The sequence below is a fragment of the Cryptosporidium ubiquitum genome (genome assembly GCF_001865345.1).
Source record: "Cryptosporidium ubiquitum isolate 39726 chromosome Unknown contig_20, whole genome shotgun sequence".
Taxonomy (NCBI): Eukaryota; Apicomplexa; class Conoidasida; order Eucoccidiorida; family Cryptosporidiidae; genus Cryptosporidium; species Cryptosporidium ubiquitum.
In genome coordinates this window covers 130903-153734 of record NW_021639828.1, presented here as the reverse complement: position 1 = coordinate 153734, position 22832 = coordinate 130903, and the positions used below count along the sequence as shown (strand labels likewise).

At 30.3% G+C, this 22832-nt stretch overlaps 13 protein-coding genes across 13 annotated transcripts; 6 read left to right on the top strand and 7 right to left on the bottom strand.

Annotated features, from left to right (window-relative positions):
- Positions 1–26: 26 nt before the first annotated feature.
- On the bottom strand, positions 27–536 carry cubi_01405 (uncharacterized protein; the record flags this gene model as incomplete). The annotated part of the gene is made up of 1 exon (XM_029018417.1): positions 27–536. One exon carries the CDS (start codon positions 534–536, stop codon positions 27–29), a length of 510 nt encoding a protein of 169 aa, XP_028873644.1.
- A 59-nt stretch (positions 537–595) lies between these two features.
- On the top strand, positions 596–1186 carry cubi_01404 (uncharacterized protein; the record flags this gene model as incomplete). The annotated part of the gene is made up of 1 exon (XM_029018416.1): positions 596–1186. The coding sequence occupies one exon, from the start codon at positions 596–598 to the stop codon at positions 1184–1186; it is 591 nt and encodes a 196-aa protein (XP_028873643.1).
- A 291-nt stretch (positions 1187–1477) lies between these two features.
- cubi_01403 (uncharacterized protein) lies at positions 1478–4048 on the top strand (the record flags this gene model as incomplete). The annotated part of the gene is made up of 1 exon (XM_029018415.1): positions 1478–4048. The coding sequence occupies one exon, from the start codon at positions 1478–1480 to the stop codon at positions 4046–4048; it is 2571 nt and encodes an 856-aa protein (XP_028873642.1).
- Positions 4049–4568: 520 nt separating this feature from the next.
- Positions 4569–6368, top strand: cubi_01402 (uncharacterized protein; the record flags this gene model as incomplete). Its single annotated transcript, XM_029018414.1, has 1 exon — positions 4569–6368. The coding sequence occupies one exon, from the start codon at positions 4569–4571 to the stop codon at positions 6366–6368; it is 1800 nt and encodes a 599-aa protein (XP_028873641.1).
- Positions 6369–6444: 76 nt separating this feature from the next.
- On the bottom strand, positions 6445–8382 carry cubi_01401 (uncharacterized protein; the record flags this gene model as incomplete). Its single annotated transcript, XM_029018413.1, has 1 exon — positions 6445–8382. One exon carries the CDS (start codon positions 8380–8382, stop codon positions 6445–6447), a length of 1938 nt encoding a protein of 645 aa, XP_028873640.1.
- A 446-nt stretch (positions 8383–8828) lies between these two features.
- On the bottom strand, positions 8829–9251 carry cubi_01400 (60s ribosomal protein L31; the record flags this gene model as incomplete). The annotated part of the gene is made up of 2 exons (XM_029018412.1): positions 8829–9166; positions 9242–9251. 2 exons carry the CDS (start codon positions 9249–9251, stop codon positions 8829–8831), a joined length of 348 nt encoding a protein of 115 aa, XP_028873639.1.
- Positions 9252–9466: 215 nt separating this feature from the next.
- On the bottom strand, positions 9467–11896 carry cubi_01399 (uncharacterized protein; the record flags this gene model as incomplete). The annotated part of the gene is made up of 1 exon (XM_029018411.1): positions 9467–11896. The coding sequence occupies one exon, from the start codon at positions 11894–11896 to the stop codon at positions 9467–9469; it is 2430 nt and encodes an 809-aa protein (XP_028873638.1).
- Positions 11897–12540: 644 nt separating this feature from the next.
- cubi_01398 (uncharacterized protein) lies at positions 12541–13947 on the bottom strand (the record flags this gene model as incomplete). Its single annotated transcript, XM_029018410.1, has 1 exon — positions 12541–13947. One exon carries the CDS (start codon positions 13945–13947, stop codon positions 12541–12543), a length of 1407 nt encoding a protein of 468 aa, XP_028873637.1.
- A 159-nt stretch (positions 13948–14106) lies between these two features.
- cubi_01397 (uncharacterized protein) lies at positions 14107–16815 on the top strand (the record flags this gene model as incomplete). Its single annotated transcript, XM_029018409.1, has 1 exon — positions 14107–16815. One exon carries the CDS (start codon positions 14107–14109, stop codon positions 16813–16815), a length of 2709 nt encoding a protein of 902 aa, XP_028873636.1.
- An 80-nt stretch (positions 16816–16895) lies between these two features.
- cubi_01396 (KARS domain-containing protein) lies at positions 16896–18485 on the top strand (the record flags this gene model as incomplete). The annotated part of the gene is made up of 1 exon (XM_029018408.1): positions 16896–18485. The coding sequence occupies one exon, from the start codon at positions 16896–16898 to the stop codon at positions 18483–18485; it is 1590 nt and encodes a 529-aa protein (XP_028873635.1).
- Positions 18486–18637: 152 nt separating this feature from the next.
- cubi_01395 (uncharacterized protein) lies at positions 18638–19702 on the bottom strand (the record flags this gene model as incomplete). Its single annotated transcript, XM_029018407.1, has 1 exon — positions 18638–19702. One exon carries the CDS (start codon positions 19700–19702, stop codon positions 18638–18640), a length of 1065 nt encoding a protein of 354 aa, XP_028873634.1.
- A 670-nt stretch (positions 19703–20372) lies between these two features.
- On the bottom strand, positions 20373–21440 carry cubi_01394 (uncharacterized protein; the record flags this gene model as incomplete). The annotated part of the gene is made up of 1 exon (XM_029018406.1): positions 20373–21440. The coding sequence occupies one exon, from the start codon at positions 21438–21440 to the stop codon at positions 20373–20375; it is 1068 nt and encodes a 355-aa protein (XP_028873633.1).
- Positions 21441–21926: 486 nt separating this feature from the next.
- Positions 21927–22823, top strand: cubi_01393 (uncharacterized protein; the record flags this gene model as incomplete). The annotated part of the gene is made up of 2 exons (XM_029018405.1): positions 21927–22372; positions 22421–22823. 2 exons carry the CDS (start codon positions 21927–21929, stop codon positions 22821–22823), a joined length of 849 nt encoding a protein of 282 aa, XP_028873632.1.
- Positions 22824–22832: the final 9 nt, after the last annotated feature.

Below are 22832 nucleotides of genomic sequence, written 5' to 3'. Positions count from 1 at the left end.
CTATGTTATTAATCAAAATATTCTTTTTATTTGAGTTGCTCTAAGTCAACATTCCCAAATTTCCAGTTTGGTGAATCTTGAATTTTTAACCAACTAAAGTCGGATACCTTGAAATTACTTTTTATTAAGAATTCGGATTCGTGTAATCCAATTTCCCGTAAGTGGTTTTCAAACATTTTATAGAAATTTAAACTATTTTTTATTCGAATGTCGAAAATAATATTTGAGCAGTTTTCTATTAGTGGTGGTGTACAACAAGATAAACGGATCTTAAGTCCATTTGAGTTGTGAATCCTTATTTGCCTACAGGTTAATACGATAGTGCAGTTTTTGCAATTTTTTACTGAAACGCTAGTTGATACTGGACCAAAATAAATAGTGCTGTCCTCAGTATTACTTATTTCTAATTGGTTTAAGCACGATAAAAATTTCAACTTTGAATTGCATACATTATCAACTTTGAACTCTCTAGAAATCTCGTCACCAGTATAATTAATTTCTTGATTATTAACGTATTTAATGTACTCAATTGCCATTTATTCAATTAAGTTAAAAAAAAAAAAGAAACCGCTAAAATTGTTTTTAATTTTCTTAGATGCTATTGCTCAATTTTAAAATAATTTTTGTTGTTTTCATCAATTTTGCCAGTTCTTCGTATGGAGAGCAGCAGCCATTGCGAAATGAATTTCTGGAATATTTTTCCATTGCCGCAGGTATAAACTCACTTGTTTTTTCTTTGTCTAATACGATTTATTCAATTAAAAGGTTTAATCAACTCAAAAAAAAAAAAAAGTGTTTTAATGAAGGAATAAGTAACTCCATCAACAGAACAAAAGAACTAAAATCGAGGAATCAAATAATTAACAATAATGTTAATGGTTTAATAAATATTGAAATACCATGTCTATCTAATGAAGAATTAAATAAAGATGAAAACAATATTACTCAATTAATTATCCAATCAGACAAATTGGCAGATATAGAGATGGTAAAAGACGAAAATATTTTCGTTGGGTCTAATATTACTGATTTTGAACAAAAAAAAATTGAAAATATCATTGAATACCTTAACTGCGAATTTTTGTGTTCAAACCATTCGAATACAGAAAATATAAACACTAACTTCCAAAACGTTCCATTTAATGACAGTACTAAAAGGAAATTTAGAGGGTTAGTTGTTGAGTAGTTAGTAACATCAAACTTAATTGCAACATAAAAATGACTAATATTATTAACCGAATACATATCATTGAACGAAGACTAATCATCACTTAATTGCCCCTAAATTTACTTAATAAAAGTAATTTATTTCTATTTTAGTTTTTTTATTTTTTTTTTTATGCAAGCGCATGACTCTTAAAGAGGGAAATAAGGATATATAACATCAAAAATGCAATAAGTTTTAATATTAAATTATTATTGAAGATCTTTATACAAATATATATGGAAATTATTTTAATTGCAATATATTTAGATTATGTTCAGATTTTTCAAGTATATACTTTTTGCTAATATATTCTTTATTTCTTTAAATGCAAATTGTTGTCATGTCGAAACTATTGGATCTAATACTAAAAATAGCTATTTATGGGAAACTGCAGATGAATATTTCAGAAAATACGAAAAAAAAATAATTAGTGCAAATAAATTTCTAATTCAACAAAAAATTAATAAATTAAAATCAAACAATGATACAAGTTTAATTAGTGATATAAATTTTGCTATAAGTTTAATCGATATCCTTGCTGAAAGTCTTAGCAATACCTCAGATAAATTCCTAGAAAATAATTCATATAATATAAATATTACAAGTTATTTTGAAAACCAATATTTCGATTTTTTAAGGGAAATAGACAATAATATCGAAGTTAATAACTTAATTTTCAACAACTCTAAGAATCAGCATAAAGAACGAATATTGCAATTTTTCCAAAGTAATGTAAATGACACAAAATTTCAAGCACAACAAAAATTTCCCCCTAATTCGAATTACAGTTCAGAAAATAATATTAAAAGTTACTCAAATCAAAATAACTATAATGGAAATAATAGGAATGGTCTCATAAACACTCAACAAAATACAATCAAGCACTCAAATCTTTTTGGGATCCTTAGTGTAACTAACCCTGCATTTAAAATGATTGTTTCTACAGTATTAATGTGTTTGGGCAGTACTCCATATGGTGCAATTGCTGTGTTAGTTGTTGTAACTGTATATACATTAATTGAAATAGTAATAAAATACTTCTACAACAGAACAAAAAATAAAAATATTTTAAATAGTATTAAGAGATCCTCAAACATGGACATAAATCCCAACATTTCAAGAAACATATACAATCCAATGAATAATTCAGTTCTTTTCACTGATCAAATTCCCAATAACAAATCATTCAGAAATTTAATGAAAAAAAATAACAAAATACCAAAAGGCTTAGAAGGTCTAATTTATAATTCAATACAGAACAATCACGAGAACAATCACCTAGAAAAAAAACTAGAATTTTTTGTAAAAAATCTGTTTGATTATATTGTAATAAACAAAGAATTAAAGATTAAGAAAATAGGATTTTCTGCTGAAAATATAACAAAAAATATATCTGGCAGATTTATGAACTCATTGTTAGATTTTTTTATTTACAATAATAAAACTAAGATTGAAAATAACCAAAATAATGTAACCTCGAGTAATTTAATTGATGAAGAACTATTCCACCATAATCACCAGCAAAATTTAAATGATGACTTAATACCTGATTGGTACAAAAACGTGTGTACTATTTATATTTCATTTAAAGAGAAAAATAGAATACTTATTGAGAGAGAAAGTGATAATTGGGTACCAATTAATAACTTATTGAAGCCTAATAATGAATATTTATTTGATTTGAATGATGGAATTGTTGAAATTGATAATATTTTAAATATTGAAACTGGATATAAAACCTCTTCATTTACCAATAGTTCAAATTATAATGAAAATTTTGATAGTAAAAACATGTCTATGGTGAAAAAAAATGAATACAATATATTAAGTGACCACAATAATTTTCTTGGCCATCACAACAATACTGAGAATAAATGGTATGATAGAATGATTAAGTATTCAATACAGAGTTATAGACAAAATGGGATCAGAGGAGTAATTACAATGATACTAGACATTTTTTCTGCAATTTTTAGTGCTACTCCAATTGGTTATTTACTAATTACTTTGATCAGATTGATTGCCTTTATGACAGATAAGTTACTTTTGTTATCCAGAAGCAGAAAGAATCAACACCAATTAACGAGGTTACTATTAGAAATACCTGAAATATTTAATGAAGACAAATTATCTATTACCTTAAAAGAAATTGGTTCTATTGAGACTGAGTGCAATAAACAAGAAAAAATGCTGATTAATCTTTATATAAGCTTTATTAGATTTTTACGAAATTTTAATCCAGGAATAAATCTGCCAACACTTAATAAAGAAATCACTAAATTTATCGAGATTGTCAAAAATAAAAATAATTTCATTAAGGAATATTTAAATAATTACAAAAATCCTAAATCCGAATATTTATCAGAATTAAGAAGCCTTTTATATTCAAAAAAATTTTCTGATACTAATTACTCTGAAGATTGGACATTGAATGAAAAAAGCGAAGAGGATTATGAAACAACTTTTAAAAAAACGAATGAAATAAAAAAGGACGTAAAAAACATTGAAATTACTTCAAAAGTAATAAAAGAAACAAAATATATTGGGAAAAGTAAGGATAATACTAACACTGCTAAAAACTCATTTCAAAATATGATTGGAGGACTAAAAAGTTTTCTTTTGAACTTATTCAAGAGTATATTTGGTGGAGCAGGAGAACTGTGGGAATATATTAAAGGATTACTTTCACGTATTATTGACTTCATCAAAACTCTATGGGACTTAGTAAGAGGTGAGAAAAAGAAAAGAATGTTAATTGAGTTATTAGAAGAACTACCCGATGAATCTGTAGTTCACTCGAACTTGTTTATGGATATTATCAATATTCTTAGGGAGGAATAATATAGAATATTATTACTCGAAACAACTTTAGAAAATGCTTAGCACTTAATGAGATTAAAGTTTACAATAATGTAATTTTTTAAATAAAATATAGTTTTTTTTTTGCTAAACAATAATAAAGTTTATGAAAATAATAAAAATGAATATTAAATAAAAAAATATTAGAGATTATTAAATATTATTACCTAAATAATTAGTTCACAAATCATAAATTTTTATATATATGAGATCATCATCCAAATAAATTTTATACTCAATTTGCTCAATTAACTAATAAAAGTGTTGAAATACCTTATGTGTGTATCTATTATTAAGTAATATCCAATTAACTGATCTTTTTTATTGTAAATTAATGTTTATAATAAATTAATGTATTATTAAATCCAGAGATACAAATTTCTGAATACCTTTTTCTTATTAATCAATAATAATAGTATAATAATATTGAAAAAAAAAACTATTTAAGTTGAATGTGTGAAGAATTTTCACACTTAAAAACAACCATATAAATTTTTAAAAAATGATTTTCAATTTTAAATTTAAAGAAATCGTAATGGTTTATAAACATAATCTATTAATTGTTTTTTTGATATTTTTTTTGTTTCACAAAACTATTTGGGCTTCAAATTCAACACTGCATTTCTATAATAACGAAGGAAATTTTGATCTTAATATAGATCATTTTCAAAGCTCTGAATTTCTAAATAACGATTTTGATCAACAAGTGACTTTGAATTATGACTGTAAATCTCTATTCGAATCAATTTACTTTGACAGAAATGCAGGAAAACTTATCAGCCTAATATATTACTTAGGAATCCTTGATAAATACCAAGAGTTATCTGAAACGAATGATTATTTACTAGAGTATATTAAGGAAGAAGGCCTCAATTATTCAAATAGGGAAAATCTAACATTGAATAAAAAATTAATTGTTTTTTTTGAAGGGAGGCGTATAACAGGAAATAAGATAAATTTAGGAGAGTGTAAAGTAAATAAAGATACAGGAATATCACTATTTAATATTGGTGAATCACTTTTACATTCTGCAGTTATTTCTGGAAGATTTAATGTTGTAATTTTATTATTGCTTACCGGAATTGATGTAAATATTAAATTAAGAAAAAACGAAGAAAGTGATTTACCTATTTTGGGCTCTATTGGTGGGTATATAGGAGATTTGGAGGGAATGACGGCTCTCCATTATGCTTCTCTTGTCCAAGATCTAGAATCAATTAAAATTTCTAAGTTGCTTTTGAAATTTGGTGCAAACCCTAATGAAAAGGATAAATATAGAAGAACTCCTCTACATACAGTTGGGCTATCCCGAAATTTACATCCAAAAAGAATGGCTTCCTTGCTTCTAGGGGCTGGTGCAAAAATTAATACGAAAGACTTCTCAAAATTTACTCCACTCCATGTTGCTGCATCACGAAACAATATTCCAATAGTCAACCTTTTGATTTCTTTTGACAGTAACAACATAAATCATAACTCAATAGAACATTCCGTTGATTATGATGGAAATACTCCTCTTCATATTGCTGCAATCTATAATTCTGGAGATATAATACCGTTATTAATTAGAAATAAAGAAGATTTACTAAAGGGAAATTATCGTGGATTGTCTCCGTTAGAACTTTCTGCATTCCCTATTGGTTTTAGAGCATTGGACACATCTGAAGTACCTCCAATGTCGTTCTCTGCAATCCAGTCTAGAATTAATTCCGAAATGTTACAGGGAGAATATATGGATAAACTGAATGAATCATATTATAATACAATTAAAGGTGGGTATTTACTAATACTTCAAAAAATTATATTTACAATGAGTTCAAATTTAAATAACACTTCTAGGCGAGCTTTAGATATTAATAAAGGCATTATTCTTGCAGAAAAAAAAGGAAATTCAAAAATATCAAAATATTTGAAATCATTTGGGTTCACAATCGTTTGTCCAAACCCCCCTGGCGTTGCAAATTCAAGTTACAAATTAAGCGATACAGTCATAGGAAATAATATTCGTGTGGGGGATACAGTTACATATGAATGCTATGATGATTTTGAGCTGGTTGGCTTTTCCACACTAACATGTAACCTAAGTGACGATAATGCATTTTATATCCCTGAAGTCCCTACTTGCGTGGCAGTTACTAAGAAGAACAAGGTGGTAGATGAAAATAAAAGTTATCCGCTTTATATTTTCATTTTAGTTGGTATTGCAATCATTATTCTACTGATCTCATCAATAGTACTGGCAAATTCATGGAATAAAAGACGGAAAAACAGGATTTATGAGCATCTATATAAAGAGATTTAACCTATAATAAAATACTAAACTTCTTCATTTTAGATTTATATTTTTTTGATAGCTATGCCGAAATAATTAATAAATTCTAACTTTCAACCAATTCTTTTAATAAATTCCATTTAATTTTTCCATGGCAGTCTAGTGGAGAGTCTGGGAAACCAGTAAATGGACCATTTTTGATGCAATTACCAAAATAATTTATTTCAGTTATTTTAGGATATTTATTGTTAAAAAACAGTGATTTAGTATGCGAATCAACCAATAATTCGTTAATGGTATATTGCATGCAACCAGCGAGCATCCATGCAAAAACCCTTGCTTCATCGACGTTTCGAATACGACTTAATTGGTCAAGAATAATCTCTTTATGAGGGTTGAGGTTTATAGGAACTGAAGTTTCGTAAGCTTCTCCAAAATATTTTAATCTCGCAAATCTACATTGAATATTTATCCAATTGATATCTTTTGTAGTGTTATTGCAATTTCTAATGTTATAATTCCAAAGCAACAAATAACACGGTTTAATAATTGTAAGATTAGAATCGGGGGTTCTTTTTTCTTTTATTAAGCATTTAATCCTCGGAATTAATAGTGGTATTTTCTCTTCTAATGGACTTAATTGCATGTTTTTGCTCCAGTAATTGAATAAATTGTAATTATTTTTCAAAAATATATCACAGTCACTTAATATATTAGGGAAAGTTTTTCCATTTTTAATAATTTTTGTGGTATTTATAAATGGACTTGAATTTATTTTCAGATCTCTAGAGTTTTTATTATTCTCAAAGTATTCATTTTTCATTTCATTATTAATATTAATATTTCGATACTCATTAGCAGATTCCATACTTACAAATCCACAAAAAATAGAATTTTGGATTGCATGATCAATGTTTTTTGTAAAAGCATCATGACCATAGAATTTTATATTATTCAATGTTAATTGTTCGTCAATTTCCGTTCCAATCTTCGGTTTGTAGTCATCAAAGTAATATATTGACTCTTTACATTTTTCTTCCATTAAAAAAAAGTTTTCTTTTTTACAATATTCAAATTCTTCTTTATTTAAATTTGAAACTAAAAGATATGTGGACTCCACAGTTAAAATATTTTTAATTGAAAAACAAGTGTTGAATAAATTACGGGGCATTCCATTTAAAAACCTCGAACTTTTTTTAAGCTGACCTCCCTTTTCAAAGTAACTAGGAGGAAGTAACCATGCAGTAATTGGGTGAAATCCGGGTAATAAGCATTTATTACATGACGGTGCTAAATTATGTATTGATGGTGATAAATATTTTGAATCATCAAATGATGTTGACAATTTTGTGTCCAGAGGAAATGGGAAATTTAATGTTTGACTTGCAAACTGGGGGGTATAAATCAAGTATCGTGGAAAAAATCGAACAATATTTGATTCTTTTCTTATATAATCAATTAAACAATAATTTGTTTGTTTCTCCAACAAATTAGACATTAAAAGTACGAATTCATTGTAAATAGGTAATAATGAATTCTGGTTAAAAAGTTGGGATACCTCCTTATATAATTGAAATGCATTAAATTGATTTTTTGAACTGCATGAAACATGCTTAATTAATTGAGTTTCATTTAATGGTAAATGCTTCGAATAACAATCCATTAAATCTGAAACTTTAGTGGAAGCTTTGCAATCTGGAAAAAACAACTTTTGTGATTCCGAGTTATTTTCCTCAAATTTTACATAGTATTGATTTAAGATACATTGGTCTTTTTTTTCATTAAATATTTTGTAAGTTTTTTTGATATATGAATGGGAAATATCAATAAAATTGCGATTTGTTTGGCAATTTTTTTCTGGAATGGCTTTAGTATTATTTACTTGAAAATCTTCACAACATGCCATCCCATTTTCTATGAAATGATTGATTTCAGTTTTTCTTATTTTATCATGTTTTAATACATTTATATTTGAACCATTTTTTGATATATTATAAATAGGTCTTTTTTTTCCATTATTAGAAATCAGATATAGTTTTTCCATTAATGTTTTTTCCTTTTTTTGTTAAAATCTAAGCTAACGAGAACTTATTTTTTTGCAAATTAGTTCGAAGTGAGATCTCGCCTTCAATTATTATACATAACACAAATTACTCTATATATTACAATACAATAATTAATTCATCTCGATACTTCTCTTCACCAATTATTATTACATCTTTTTACATGAGAAAATATCGAGATTCCGTTCGTAGCGCGCAATAGGGTTGTTTAGAGATCCTGTTATACTCGTAAACGAGAAGTAAAGGATAAAATCAACAAGTAAACAAGTGGAATGTTTACATAACAAGGTATAAATATTAAATGAAAATAACAATTTTTTAGTCGCCTTTATGCGTAAGTAAACGCCTAACTACTGAACGAAGTATTTAGAATAGGCAAATTAACGCCGATCATCAGTGAAAGTTCATTAATATGCAAATATACAAATTAATCCTGGACCTTTTCTGTTTGTAAACCTGCAAATGTAGCGACAGGAATATACTGTACGAGAGTGTACAACGAATCTTTAGAGTCTTCCGATTCACTGCGCTTTCTAGAAATTCTTACACGTACACGTGTAGGTAGGTTTCTAATACCCTTGCTGAAAATGAATTTGTTGAGTTTTGCATCAATTCTAACATCTTCGGTCTTCATGACCTTGCCTGCAAATTCGCGGATGCCCTTGATAGCTTTCGGTGCCCTCTTTTTGAAAGAAGTCTTGTGAACCATTTTACTTAAATTAATGGTATAGTCTCTAGTACATGGTAACATGGAACCTTTATTTCCTATATTCGGCGTTTATAAAATTAATCGAACAATTACAAACGAATAACAGAGTGTTATTTTGAACCAAAACTCACCTTGTGACATCTTAATAAACTTCGCAAACAAGCAGTATTATAAGAAAGATTCGTTGCTATTTATGTAACACTTTGGTAATTTCAAGAAACTTCGTAATTGCCGTTCCTTATATTAGACTTATTGATTATTGATTAACGAAGTTAAGCTGTGGCAAGACGAGACAATACAGAAGTAATTCTATGGCGGTAAAAAAATAATTATATTCAAATTAAAACTAAGATAAATTAATCTATACCACTTAATTGAATGCCTTTATATACATTGAGATTGTTCTTTATATGAGTAGTTAAGTTGTTAAGCAGAATTTTTGGACCTTGGGGTATTTCAGTACTTGAGAACTGAATTTGTTCACGGCAGAGAGCCACTAGCTTTGAAATAAAGTCGGTTGTAATGCTTGGATTCCCTTGTTCTAAATAGTACATATATTTCTCTAGAATATCTATGAATAACACTGAATTACCTGGGGTTACTTGAACCGCAGAATCTGCGATTTTTAGGCACTTCTGCATACATTCTAGAACCCTAGTTGGATCTCTGTTTATTTCGTTGTTCCAAAATAGGTGTGAACACATTAATATTGCTCTACACTGATCAGGCTTGCGTAACAACTTTGCGGAGTACTGCGCTAATTTGGCAGCTAGTAACTCGTAGTTATCTCTGCTTAAGCATCGGATCTGTCCGACTAGTGTTCCAATAATTGACATGAGTCCCTGGAATTGCCTTTTTGACTCCGCAAGTTCTTCCTCAAAACAAACCAGACTCTGAGTAAGAAACTCGTAGCAAATTGCTTCATATCCATCAGAGTCGTTAGCTTTATCAGCCATTATTGATCCCTGTAAAAATAAGTCAAGTGCTAGCTCTGGTGCACACGAAGCAAGGATTGTTGCAATTTTATGAATGAACTGTAATATCTTTTTGATCGACAATCCTGAGGGATCGTTATTTATCTTTTCTTTTATCAGAGCCGTTTCAATAAGCTTAATGGCGCAGTATCCTAGAGTTGGGAATGTATATTTAAATCTTGAGCTATCTACACGATTAAATAGGTCAAAAAGGATTCCATACATATTAAAAATTTGATTTGCATCTTCGTGTTTTATCTGATGAACTAACTTTGAAATTTTCATTTGTTGATCAATGAATTCACCGAGATCATTCTTAAATTCATTGGTTTCCTCCTCTGCTTGCGTATTTTTTTCATCTAACATGGGCAAAATGAAAGAACAAAATCTTTGTAATGCATCCGCATCATCAAAGGGAGTGTTGCTCTCCACAACTGTATTAATCATTGAAAGAGCAACTTTTTTTCCGGCTTGTTTATTGAGAAAATAAAGGAGGTTTGGAAAGTGGTTCATCTCTACCATTATTGATAACGGCATTGATTGAAATGGAAGAGAAAGTATTTCGACAATTGTATCAATACAACGGTTTTCCAGAAGTGATCCACAAGTTCCGTCAACTCTTACCCCAAGTGCATTCGTCAGTAATGTTACCGTTGATCCAAGAATTAAATCTACATAATTCGTATTATCAGGATACAAAGTTAGCGTAAACGCAAGGAATGCAGCATGGAGTTCTAGTAAACTCGATAAATCTCTTTCTAAATTACTGGCAATCTGCTTCTGAACATTTGGAGCTGGCCTTTCATGTAATTCAGCAAGGTTCTTTCTGAATAGTTCAAAAATATCAACATCATTTATTAAGCTCTTATCATTGCTTTGGCTTAAAAAGTTTGAAAGCCTGTTCATAAGATTAGTTAATATTGGTTTCAAATCAACTCCAGGTAATGTTTTCATACATGCAGACAATAAAAGTTCTAAAGTTTTAAGATGATTTTCATCCGAAAAAACTTGAATAATACAATCAAGTAAGTATTGCTGCGCAAGAACATCTTCACATGATAAGACTATGTTGAGCAGTTTAGGTAATATTTCCTGAATGTATAGTTGTTGGGTTAGTCCTTCTAAATGCGAAATGCGAACGAGGTTTGCACCTACAAGTATCCTAAGATCGTGCCTCTCTCGCTCTCTTTTTAATTTATCTTTTGGGGTACCATGATTTTGTAAACGTATCCATAATCTGGTAGATTCAAAAAAATTTGAATATAAGAAATCCCACGTATCCATTACAGTACCACCACCATTTTCTTCATAAATGCTACCTGTATCAGGTAAGACGTCTTTGCAAGTTTGAATTAAAAAGTATCTTAAAAACAATCCTCTCATTGGGTGTTGAACCCCCTTACAAAGCTCAGACATATCTTTAAGAATATCTTTGGCTGGAGCTTCAAGTGATCTGATGTAACACGCACCTGCAGTTATCAAAAGAAAAAGGCGTGGAACAATATTACCGGCGTGTTGTACAGAGTCGTAAAGATCACTCATTTTTCTTCCATGACGAGATTTATCATCAAAAAAATTAGATAAATCACGCATTTCTTGAAAAATTTGCATATAAAGCTCGTAGTAATGTTTGGGAGATAGGGAGGATGTACGCAGTTCGCATAACATATTTGATGCATGTCTGAGAGCATCTCTTAGTCCGTCTTGGTCAATTGCGCGTTTCATATAGTATGCCTGTTCCTTAACAACATTGCTCGCTTCTGCAAGAAGCGTATTTTGGCCATAATTCTCAACCTTATATATTCTGTCCATATTATTATTTGGAACAAGTTGGAAAACTATATTATTTTTCAACTTGCCCTAATAGTAGTTTCTTGAGTTTTATTAAATATAATATTGATATTAATGTAATTTTTCTTGTGGAATCTTGAGAAAACAATTGCCGCTATTGAGGGGGAATGATGCATGTGAAACAAGACATTTTAATAAAAAATTGTTAAGAAAATTGCAGTAGTTAAATAAGCATTTGCTGGCAAATCCAATCTGAAAAAATGTTTATTATTCAGCAATTTATAGCTTTTTGATAATTATCACGCTCAAAGTCGAAGTAGCAATTTTTGAATTTGTTTAAAATTTTTGCAATTAGCTAGATATTTTCATACCATCTATATTAAAGATAAAAAATGCCAATAATTGATGAATAAAAAACGTCAAATAAACAATATCTTAAATATAAAAAAAAAAATTTAAGCCAATAACAATATTAAAATGGTTCTATTTCATGGAGGCACACGTGGAAGCCGGGCGTAGCTCAGGGGTAGAGCGATTGACTGTAGACTTGGCAGACATCAATTGGTCCCGTGTTCGATTCACGGTGCCCGGATTTTTTTTCACAAATCTAGAAGTGAAACCGCGGAATTGGAAGTGACGCGGCAAAGAGCGAAGGTATGAGATATTTAAACAAAAAAATGCTTAGTGTTTTCCCTAAGATTGTTAATTATTGAGTCTAAGTTTATTTTGTCTATTCTGGATTCTGGAGACAAAGTTAAAAACATGTGAAACTCATGAGTAGTAATTATCATATGTTTGAACTTTTGTGTGTTTAATATGATCGTAATCGATGAGTCATTTTGTTTTCTTATCTGTGAATGCGCAATTTCAATTAAATTGTAGTACATTTGGAAGATTATGTTTAAGTCGTGAACTTCAGGATGTACCTCACTGGCAATGTAACTATTCTTCATAACCGATACAAATACAAAGTGAAATATTTCTGCTTCTAGATCACAGTTTTCATTCAATAGTTTGCTTAAATTTAATATGCTAATTTTATTCGACTCTAAAATTTCATAATATCCGGTTTCGACAAGTATTTTGTGACAATTCTTCGAGTGTAAAGAACATTTTTCAAAAACTTTAGTGTCCCCGCTTGATGATAACAAAATAAAGCAAGTATCTGAAACAGTGTTAGAGAACTCATTAATAAAAGGCCAATATTGAATGTAACAATATACATATGAAACTGTACTAATAGTTGGAAGGCATATAGGGATCCAAAATTCATTACTCGAAGTTTTTTTGTTTAGAAATATCGATGTAATATTTTTTAGTAAAGAGAAATCTGTAGATGGTAGATTTTTAATATACTTTGATCCAAACCAAGCAACTAATTTTTTAGACTCAAACAATAATCCACCCAATATCTCTTCAATTTTTATTCTGCCAATAATTTTATTTATTTCATTTCTGTATCTATATTCTAAAGGTTGAGATTCTATATATAATATTTTTGGTATTATGGGTGAAATTTTGTCACTATTTTTTACATGCCCAATTAATTTAACAACTTTTGAATTTTTATTGAAATTATAGAAGCAATATACAGAATCAAAATTTGTTTGTGCTGAATTTGCGCATTGGTTAATAATTTTAATATCACTATTACTTAGCATTTGCTGTATATCAAAATTTGGTCTAGAGTCAAGAGTTTTATGAATTGAACCAGTAAGCATCATAATAATCTGATAATAAACATGTTCTAAGAGTCCTTTTAAATAACGGATTGTATCGTTTGAAAATGGTGATATGCAACATAAGAGAATACCTTTTCTCTCTAATACCACAATTTTGTGTGATTTTGAACTCATCCATTTAAGATAATCTAATATTTGTATAGGCTCAGTGCCCTCACCACTGTAAATTTTTGTTGACATTACAAATGAAAGTTTGCTAAACACAGCTGTCAACGTACTTGAAAAAAGGCTAAATAAATCTTGTTCAATGAATCCATAGGAATATATGGGTTTTCCTGCAGAAGTAAAAATTAATAATTTACGAAATTTGTTACCATTATTCACACACATTATATAAATTTGATGAAGCAATTGTTCTTTGTTGGGAGCTTATTTAATAAAACAAAAATGTTGCCCTCAAATTAGCTATTTTGGCGCTTCTAATTTGTGCAAAAAATTGTTTCAAAATTGTAAGATTAAAGTAAAAATTTATGAAAAAAGAATAATATAATGATAGATGTGAGGTGCCGGAAACATGTAGATTTAAAAGCCATTTTGGATTTTTACAAATTGGAGCTGGAATCTCATAATAAATCTTATATTAATGAGGCATTGAGAAGATATAGTATTGTGAGCAAAGTTGTGGGGAAGGAATACACTGAATTGTATTTATTACCTCTTATATTAAAGGTATTGGAAATCGGAAGTTATGAAGTAAATCATATTGTCTCAGAAGAATTAGTCAATATTATTGATCTAAATACACATTACACTGAAGAAAGTAAAAAAACGATAAAAGATATTTGTAATAATCTTTTGTTTAATGAAGAGATGAGCATCCGAATGGAGAGTATAAAGTCTTTGGAAATAATTTTTTCAAGGCTCCAAGATGAAAGATTCATATTCTCTTTTATTGAAGAAATTTTGCTACCAATTATAAAAACTAAATTCAATTTTTCTGGTAATTATTATACCTCTTCAAGTTCATCATTGACAGATAAGCTTTCACTTTGTAATATAATACCATCACTAATATTGCCATATTGTAACAAGTTTGAAAAGAACAATTTACTACTACTATACCTTTCTTTGTGTGATGATGAAGTTCCTTCACTTAGAATTGGTGCATCGCAAAAGCTAGTGAAAATATTAAAAAATATTTTTCCTCTAAAATGTGGAATGACCAGAATTGAGTATCAAAAATTAAAACTTTCGGATCAAAACATTATTACGGAAAAACTTTTAAATTTGGTATTGGCATTATACAAGGATCAAACGTGTGATTTACTAAAGTCAGCATCAATTGGGATTGCGATTCAACTATACACAAATCCGATTTTTTATATCGAATTTATAAGTTGCGATGACCGAGATAGTCTGTTGTATTTTATATGTAGCATTTTTGAAAATAGAACCTATTTACAAAGACAAGCAGTAATAGAAGAGTTGATACCACTTTGCTTATCATTAAAAGGATATTATGAATTGAGCCAAGAAGATAATGAAAGCATTATATTTAATGGATATATCTTGAATGGTAATTCTAATATTCTTTCGAATATTAGATGTAATAATTATTCTGTTGATATCATTCAATTCATATTTGACAATTTAACAAAAGAAGTCGACATTGAAATTAGATTACTAACATTTAAATTTATTGAGAAGTTATTAAGAATGGGGATTGAAATATTCGAATCAAACAGAGATTCAATTTTAGGCCAATCAATAGAATACGAAAGAAAAACCGCAATTGACGATGTTGTTATTTCTGTAATAATGTATATAAATAAAAACATTTCAGACCTATTGATGATTGGAAGTGTTCCATTCAAATGTATATTTTGTATAATATTAGTTCAAATGATTATATATTCACAGCAGTTATTTGAATATGATATATCAAACCGCAAAATTAAGAATTCAAACAATAATCTGGAGCATTTAAAAATTAAGGACATGTTTATCCAGATTTTTATTTCACACTTCAATGACCCAAATATTAATGTTGTAAGTACCGCTATCGAAAACCTATATAAAATTATAAACTTGGTTAGTGAAGAACAACTAAGCGATTACATATTACCCAAAATTAAATCTATTTTGTTTGTTGAGATTGATCTGGCCGCGTATAATAACGAGCGTGCTGAAAAATCTACTGCATTACATAAATGGAGAATAATCAGGTGCATAATTAGACAGATTCCTCTCTGGATTAGATATAATCAACCTTGTTCCAGAATTTGCCCATTTTATAATTCTATTATTGTACGTTCGATTTTAGATACTACCTTTTCAGTAAGTATTTCCGCATTGCAAACAATAATGAGAATCATCTCAAAGCTTAATGATTTCAATGAATGTACTATTTGGATAAATGAGTTTATTATTCCATCTATTTTAATGCCATTTATTGAAGATGAAACTCATTCAATCAAATATACATTTGATATAGCAGGTTCTATTGATTACAATAATATCGATGACTTCAGCCTTAACAAGAATGTTGAAATATACGAATATAAGTTTAGGAGTTGTGATTATATGAATCGAATTTTCATTATGAACCTGATTTTTGCTATTTATCGTTCCCTATTTTACAAATGGGTATATATTAACTTTCAGGAATTTAAAGATCATTTAAATTCGGTTACTTCAAATATACCAAATTCTTTTAAAACTAACGAAACATATATTGAAGGGCAAAAAACCCCTCCATTTAGAGTTTTATCAAGTATATTGGATGGAGAAGAATTATTTATTAAACTTTCAGAACTGGTTGTGCCATTAATCATAAATTCTATAGATGATTCAATAAAAAATGTTTCGATTGCAACATTACAATTGGTAGTTCAAGTCATTAAAATATTTTCATTGGATTTGTATTTTTCATGTGACAAAGAAATGTTTGCCTGCTCTAGCTTTGGAGAAAGAGACGGATTTGGCGCAAACGACGATAGTGACGAACTTTTGAAAGAGCATTTGCTAAATCAATTTGAGTTAGACTCCGTATGGCACCTTAGAAATATAATGTCAAATAGTAAAATAGATCACAAAAGTGTTAATATTTTTTCTAATTGTATCTATCAAGAGTTCATTCCTGTATTTGAGAAAATTGGCGAGCTCGAAATTGATGGAAACGATACAGAGCTAACTTTTCCAATTATTTCGATAAAAGAATGGTATAATATTTTTAAAAAAGAACTAAGCAAACCCTAAAAAAAAACATTAAATTAGTTTCATATTGGCGGCTCTTATTGAGACGATCATTTTTTTTATTTTCAATAATTTTTGTTAAAATGAGCATTGAAATAATGAATCAATCACAAGCTGGTGATACACTTGATGGTCTGCACTATACAGATAATAGATACAAAATGATGGAGAACATCAAAAATACTGGTAGGCCATTTTACCCACATAAGTTTACAGTTTCTATGTCGCTTCCAGCTTATGCTTTGAAATACAGTAGTTTCGAAAATGGATATGTTGATAAGAGCACCACTCTTTCATTATCTGGAAGAGTTACGTCCATTCGAAGTTCAAGTTCCAAGTTAATATTTTATGATATTTTTTGTGAGGAACAAAAAGTACAAGTTATTGCGAATATTATGGAGCATGATATAAGTACTGGCGAATTCTCTGTTGCTCATTCTGAAATAAGAAGAGGCGATGTGGTTGGATTTACTGGGTTCCCAGGAAAATCGAAGAGAGGTGAGCTATCGTTATTCAGCAAAAGTGTTGTTTTGCTTTCTCCATGTTATCATATGTTGCCTACAGCAATTTCTGGTTTGAAAGATCAAGAAGTAAGATACAGGCAAAGATATCTTGATTTGATGTTGAATGAAGAGAGTAGAAAAGTTTTCAAATTGAGAAGCAGAACTATCAAATACATTAGGAATTTTTTTGACGAACTTGGGTTCTTAGAAGTTGAAACTCCTATTTTAAATATGATTTATGGAGGAGCATCGGCAAGACCATTTATTACATACCATAATGAGTTAGATACTCAACTTTATATGAGAATTGCTCCGGAGCTTTATTTGAAACAATTAATTGTCGGTGGGTTGGATAAAGTATATGAAATAGGGAAAAACTTTAGAAACGAAGGAATAGATTTAACACACAACCCTGAGTTCACGGCAATGGAATTCTATATGGCATATGCTGATTATTTTGATTTAATGGATCTGACTGAGAAGTTAATAAGTGGTCTGGTACTTGAAATTCATGGAAGTCTTAAAATTCCTTATCACCCAGATGGACCAGAGGGCGAATGCGTTGAAATAGACTTTACAACACCTTGGAAGAGGTTCTCGTTTGTTGAAGAAATCGAGTTAGGGCTAGGGGAAAAGCTGAAGAGACCACTAGATTCTCAGGAAAATATAGAATTTATGATAGAAATGTGTGAGAAACATAAAATTGAACTTCCTCATCCTAAAACCGCCGCTAAACTTCTTGACAAATTGGCTGGCCATTTCGTGGAAACCAAATGTATTAATCCTTCATTTATTATGGACCATCCTCAAACCATGTCTCCATTGGCGAAGTGGCATAGAGAAAAACCTGAAATGACTGAAAGATTTGAACTTTTTGTTTTAGGTAAGGAGCTATGTAATGCATATACTGAGTTGAATGAACCTTTACAACAAAGGAAATTCTTTGAGCAACAAGCAGAAGCAAAAGCATCAGGTGATGTGGAAGCTTGCCCAATTGATGAGACATTCTGCCTTGCATTAGAACATGGTCTACCACCTACGGGGGGATGGGGGCTTGGTATTGACAGATTAGTAATGTTCTTGGCAGACAAAAACAATATCAAAGAGGTTATTTTGTTCCCAGCAATGAGGAATGTCAAGCAACAAAACAATCAACAGAGCGGAAAGTAAGGAGTCTTTAACTAACAATGAAGATAAAAAGAGAATTTGAAAATTCTTAACAAATATAATTAGAGTTAGATTGTGGTGATTTCTTAAGGATTAGTACTAATGTAGAGTTAGATACCCAACCATGATAGAATAATAATGGTTATATTTGAGTTTCACTGCCCAATGCCCCTCTCTAATAATTTATTTATTGCTGCATTAATATCTCCACCAGATTCCTGTAATGCAGATAAGCTAGCGTCCGTGTCAATGAAACCCATGTCACGAAGTTGGCTTAGTTGTGTAGCGTACATTTGTGTTGTGGGTGCGGATGTATTACTATTGACGCCTCCATTCATACCATTGACCATTCCAGACAGCATTGATGCAATATTAGGGTCATTAAGTAGTCCATTTAACTGAAGATTATTAGGAACTCCATTAAGTGAAGAAAATGGATTAGAATTTGTGGTATTATTATTTGTATTATTAGAATTCAATACAGATTGAATCATTTGAGGATTGAGCATCATTCTCATCATTTCGGGGTTGTTCAACATTTGATCAAGCATTGGATTGTTTGCAGAAAGCTGAGCAAACATAGGATTTGACTGCAAAATACTTCTCACAAGCTGAGGGTTGTTTGCTAACTCATTAATAGATTGTTGAAAAATTGGTGAGTTCATTAGAGAATTGAGATCTGGAATATTTCCAAAATTTGCATTATTTGGGACTCCTCCAAATCCATTATAACTGTTTTGTGAAATATTTCTTAAGTTCTGAGTTTGAAATCCTAAATCGGAACCATTCAGCATATTCATCATTGCACTAATAGGGTCATTTGGATTATGATTAACTCCGTTATTTGTGCTATTCTGAGAGTTAGACGTTAAATCAAAATTTTGGTTGGCATTGTTGTTAATTGCATTGTTATTAGCTGAAGAAGAATTGTAATTAACAGCTTGGTCTAAGGTACCTTGAGATTTTTGACTTTCAGCTTGTACTCCTGATTTCACCAAATGCATAGTATGCCCACTTTCAACCCTCATATCATCAAGAGAATCATTGTCCTTGAGAATTCTGCCCTTATATATTAGCCGTTGCTGCGAACTTGGTATATTTGATGGTTCTGAAATTCTATCTTTCAGATCTTTGATAGTAAGGTTTCTAGGAACGCTGATATTAAATTGAGTGCCCCCTGATACTTTAAAAATTATAGAGATCTCATCAGTTGATACCATCTTTAGTGTATTTGTAGCAAGTTCTCTTTATAGTGATTGTCTGTAGTTTTTTGAGTTAAATAAAATATAGATAATTGAATTATAGTTATTTCAAAATTGAAGAGCGCCTATAATGCGACAAAACTATGTCTTGATTAAAAATTAAAGCCAAACAACTTAGGAATAATTTATTTACACAGAAAAAACACTGACGAATACATTGTGTAATGATTATTCGATTTGTGGTTTAATAAGCTGCTTTGAGTGTTAGTTATTTGTTTTCATGATTGTAGTACTATTAATCGGGGTTTTATAATGTATATTTAACATTTTCGTAACGTTAGCATTAATGACTGGATTTTTTTTATTTACAGATCTTATTATTAAAAAGTCCACAAATATGTTCTTTCTTGTGCTCTAAACCGATATTTTGTGATTGATTGGCAAAATAATAGTAAACGGATAAAATACTTCTTTCATTAAGTGTAAAACGCGTTCATAAGTGTACTAGGATGACAAAAATAACAGCAATAGTAACTTATTAACAACTTCAAGCTAGATGTATTCTTCTATTTTAGATATCTGCATTACAGAACATCGGAACTATATACAGATTTACACTAATTAAATTTCTAATATAGGGGTTGTACGCAATATTAAAAGCTATTTCTAACATAGATTTACTTTCCAGTTAAATTCGGCCAGCCCCTGGCATCATTCCTGGCATCCTTATACCAGTGTTTCCAATGCCAGGTGGACCCATGCCAGGTGGACCCATGCCAGGTGGACCCATACCAGGTGGACCCATACCAGGTGGACTCATACCAGGTGGACCCATACCAGGTGGACCCATGCTAGGGGGACCCATACCAGGTGGACCCATGCTAGGGGGACCCATACCAGGTGGGCCCATACCAGGTGGACTCATACCAGGAGGGCTCATACCAGGTGGACTCATACCAGAAGGACCCATACCTGATTGTCCCATCCACTCGTTATTTGCAGCCGCCTCTTTCATTAGCTCCGCTTGTCTAGCATCTGTTGCCGCTTTTGCTTCCAGATAATGAACCACAAGTACCCCAAATGCACAAACAATGAAGCATACAGATGAAAGGATTCCCAAGTATGCGCCATACCCAAGCGATGGGTATGGATACTGCTGTGTGCCTATTATTCCTTCAACAGCCTGGCTTGTTGTGTAACACCAATAGGCAATTCCAGATATAGAAAGTATTGAAGAAGTGCTCCAGGCAAACAATAAAAAGTTCCGACTTTTTCCAAAGACAAATAGCCACACTACTCCTACAATTCCTACTATGATAGAAATAACCAATGCTCCCAAACAAAGATAACCACCACTTGCAAACTTTACATAAGATGTGCACCTAGTCCTTAAAGCAGTTTGACAATCAGTAGAACATGTGCTCCCCCACAAACTCTGCTCAACTTGTGATATTGATACATATGAATCAATCCAACTGCACACAAATTGTTCTACTGTTGACCATGGTCTTGTAGAAGCGCCATTATTAAACTTGTAAATATACAATCCATATTCCGATGAACTTAGCTGCCAAGATTTCAATATGTTTTTTTGATAATATTGGTATGTAATTGCCGGCGTGACCCTCCATCCGTTTAAAATGATTGATACTATTTGAAGAACGATTGCAGTAAAGCCAACTGCAGCCAGTAACTTCCAACCTATTCCCAGTCCTGTTTCGCCTCCTTGATTTCTGGAAGATGCATTATGGGACATTTATTCTTGAAAGATTGAACGGTTTTATTTAAGTGAATTAGAGAATATTGAATTTTTTATTCATTAATTTTTTTTTAGAAATTACTTTAAATGAGTTTATTTTGGTCACGTCACAGTGTCTTTTATGCATGTTCTGCATTATTTCATATATTAATTGGAGAAATATAAAAGAATTCGACAATAAATGAACAATAATAAATATTTCAATAAATCAACTGTATTTGCAATTAAAATGATTATATTTGTATAAAATACAATTAATTGTTATGAAAAACTAGATTTTCAAAATATAGTTATTCAATAGAAACAAATTTTAATAAATTCTAAATAATAATTCCTTTAAAATAGGCTTAAATTAGCAAGATTTTAGTTTTATTTCTTAAATATGATGAATTATTATTGCATTCAAATCATTTTACATGAAAAATTTAAACGCATGTGAAGAGGGCGCCGTAGTTTTTTTTTTTCTAAATTGTTCACATAAAAATGAATAAAACAGTATTAAAGTTATTAAGAGCATTACTTATTTTATGTTCTTTGATTCTAGGGCTTCTTGCATCCTTAGCTTTTGTTTGGATAAGTGAGAACAACTCGGAGTATTCACATTATTATTTAGATGGAGTAAAATTCAACAATGAAGAGAAGAAATTAGCTTTTACAGACGCAGTGAATAAGGCATGCAGTTTCTCTGAAGCTTACAAAATAAACAAACAGGACGCGATGGAAAATCAGTCGTTTTCTAAGTTCTTTTCTGGGAGAGATCCAATGATTGACCCTATAGCCTATTGTGAGTCAATTACGAGTTTGAAAACCCCAAGTATTATTACAGAGTCTATCTTAATTGCCATCCAAATACTAATTTTTCTAATTTCCGCACTATCTAATACAAAAGTTATTCAAGGGGCACCCGATGCAGTCACACTAATTAAAAGGTAAGTAAAACCAAGTATAAGACGTTTTTTATTATAATTATTAATCAGATTGAACTATATCGCCATTTTTTATGGAGTATGCTCACTAATTAATCTAGTTTCAATATTTTACTATTCGAGTGTAGGAGGTGCTTTAATATCAGATACTGCTATAAGTTGGAAATTCTCTATAGGTTTTTATGCTGCATCATTTGTAGCTTTACTTCCGATAGGTATTTCATTAACATATTGGTATGAAGGCGTACTTTGGCACAACTTATTCGAGCAAGATAGGCTTCAGTGGGAAACTGATAGGAGCAATGTACAAAATTTGACAAATAATCAACAATACAACTATATTCAAGTTCCAACTGATTTCAATAGTGTAATGGGTGGGTTAAAATCACCTTCAGAAATGGCAAGAACAATTGAAAAAAATGTGGAGAAGAGACAATTGAGTGAGCAAATATAGTTAGGACAT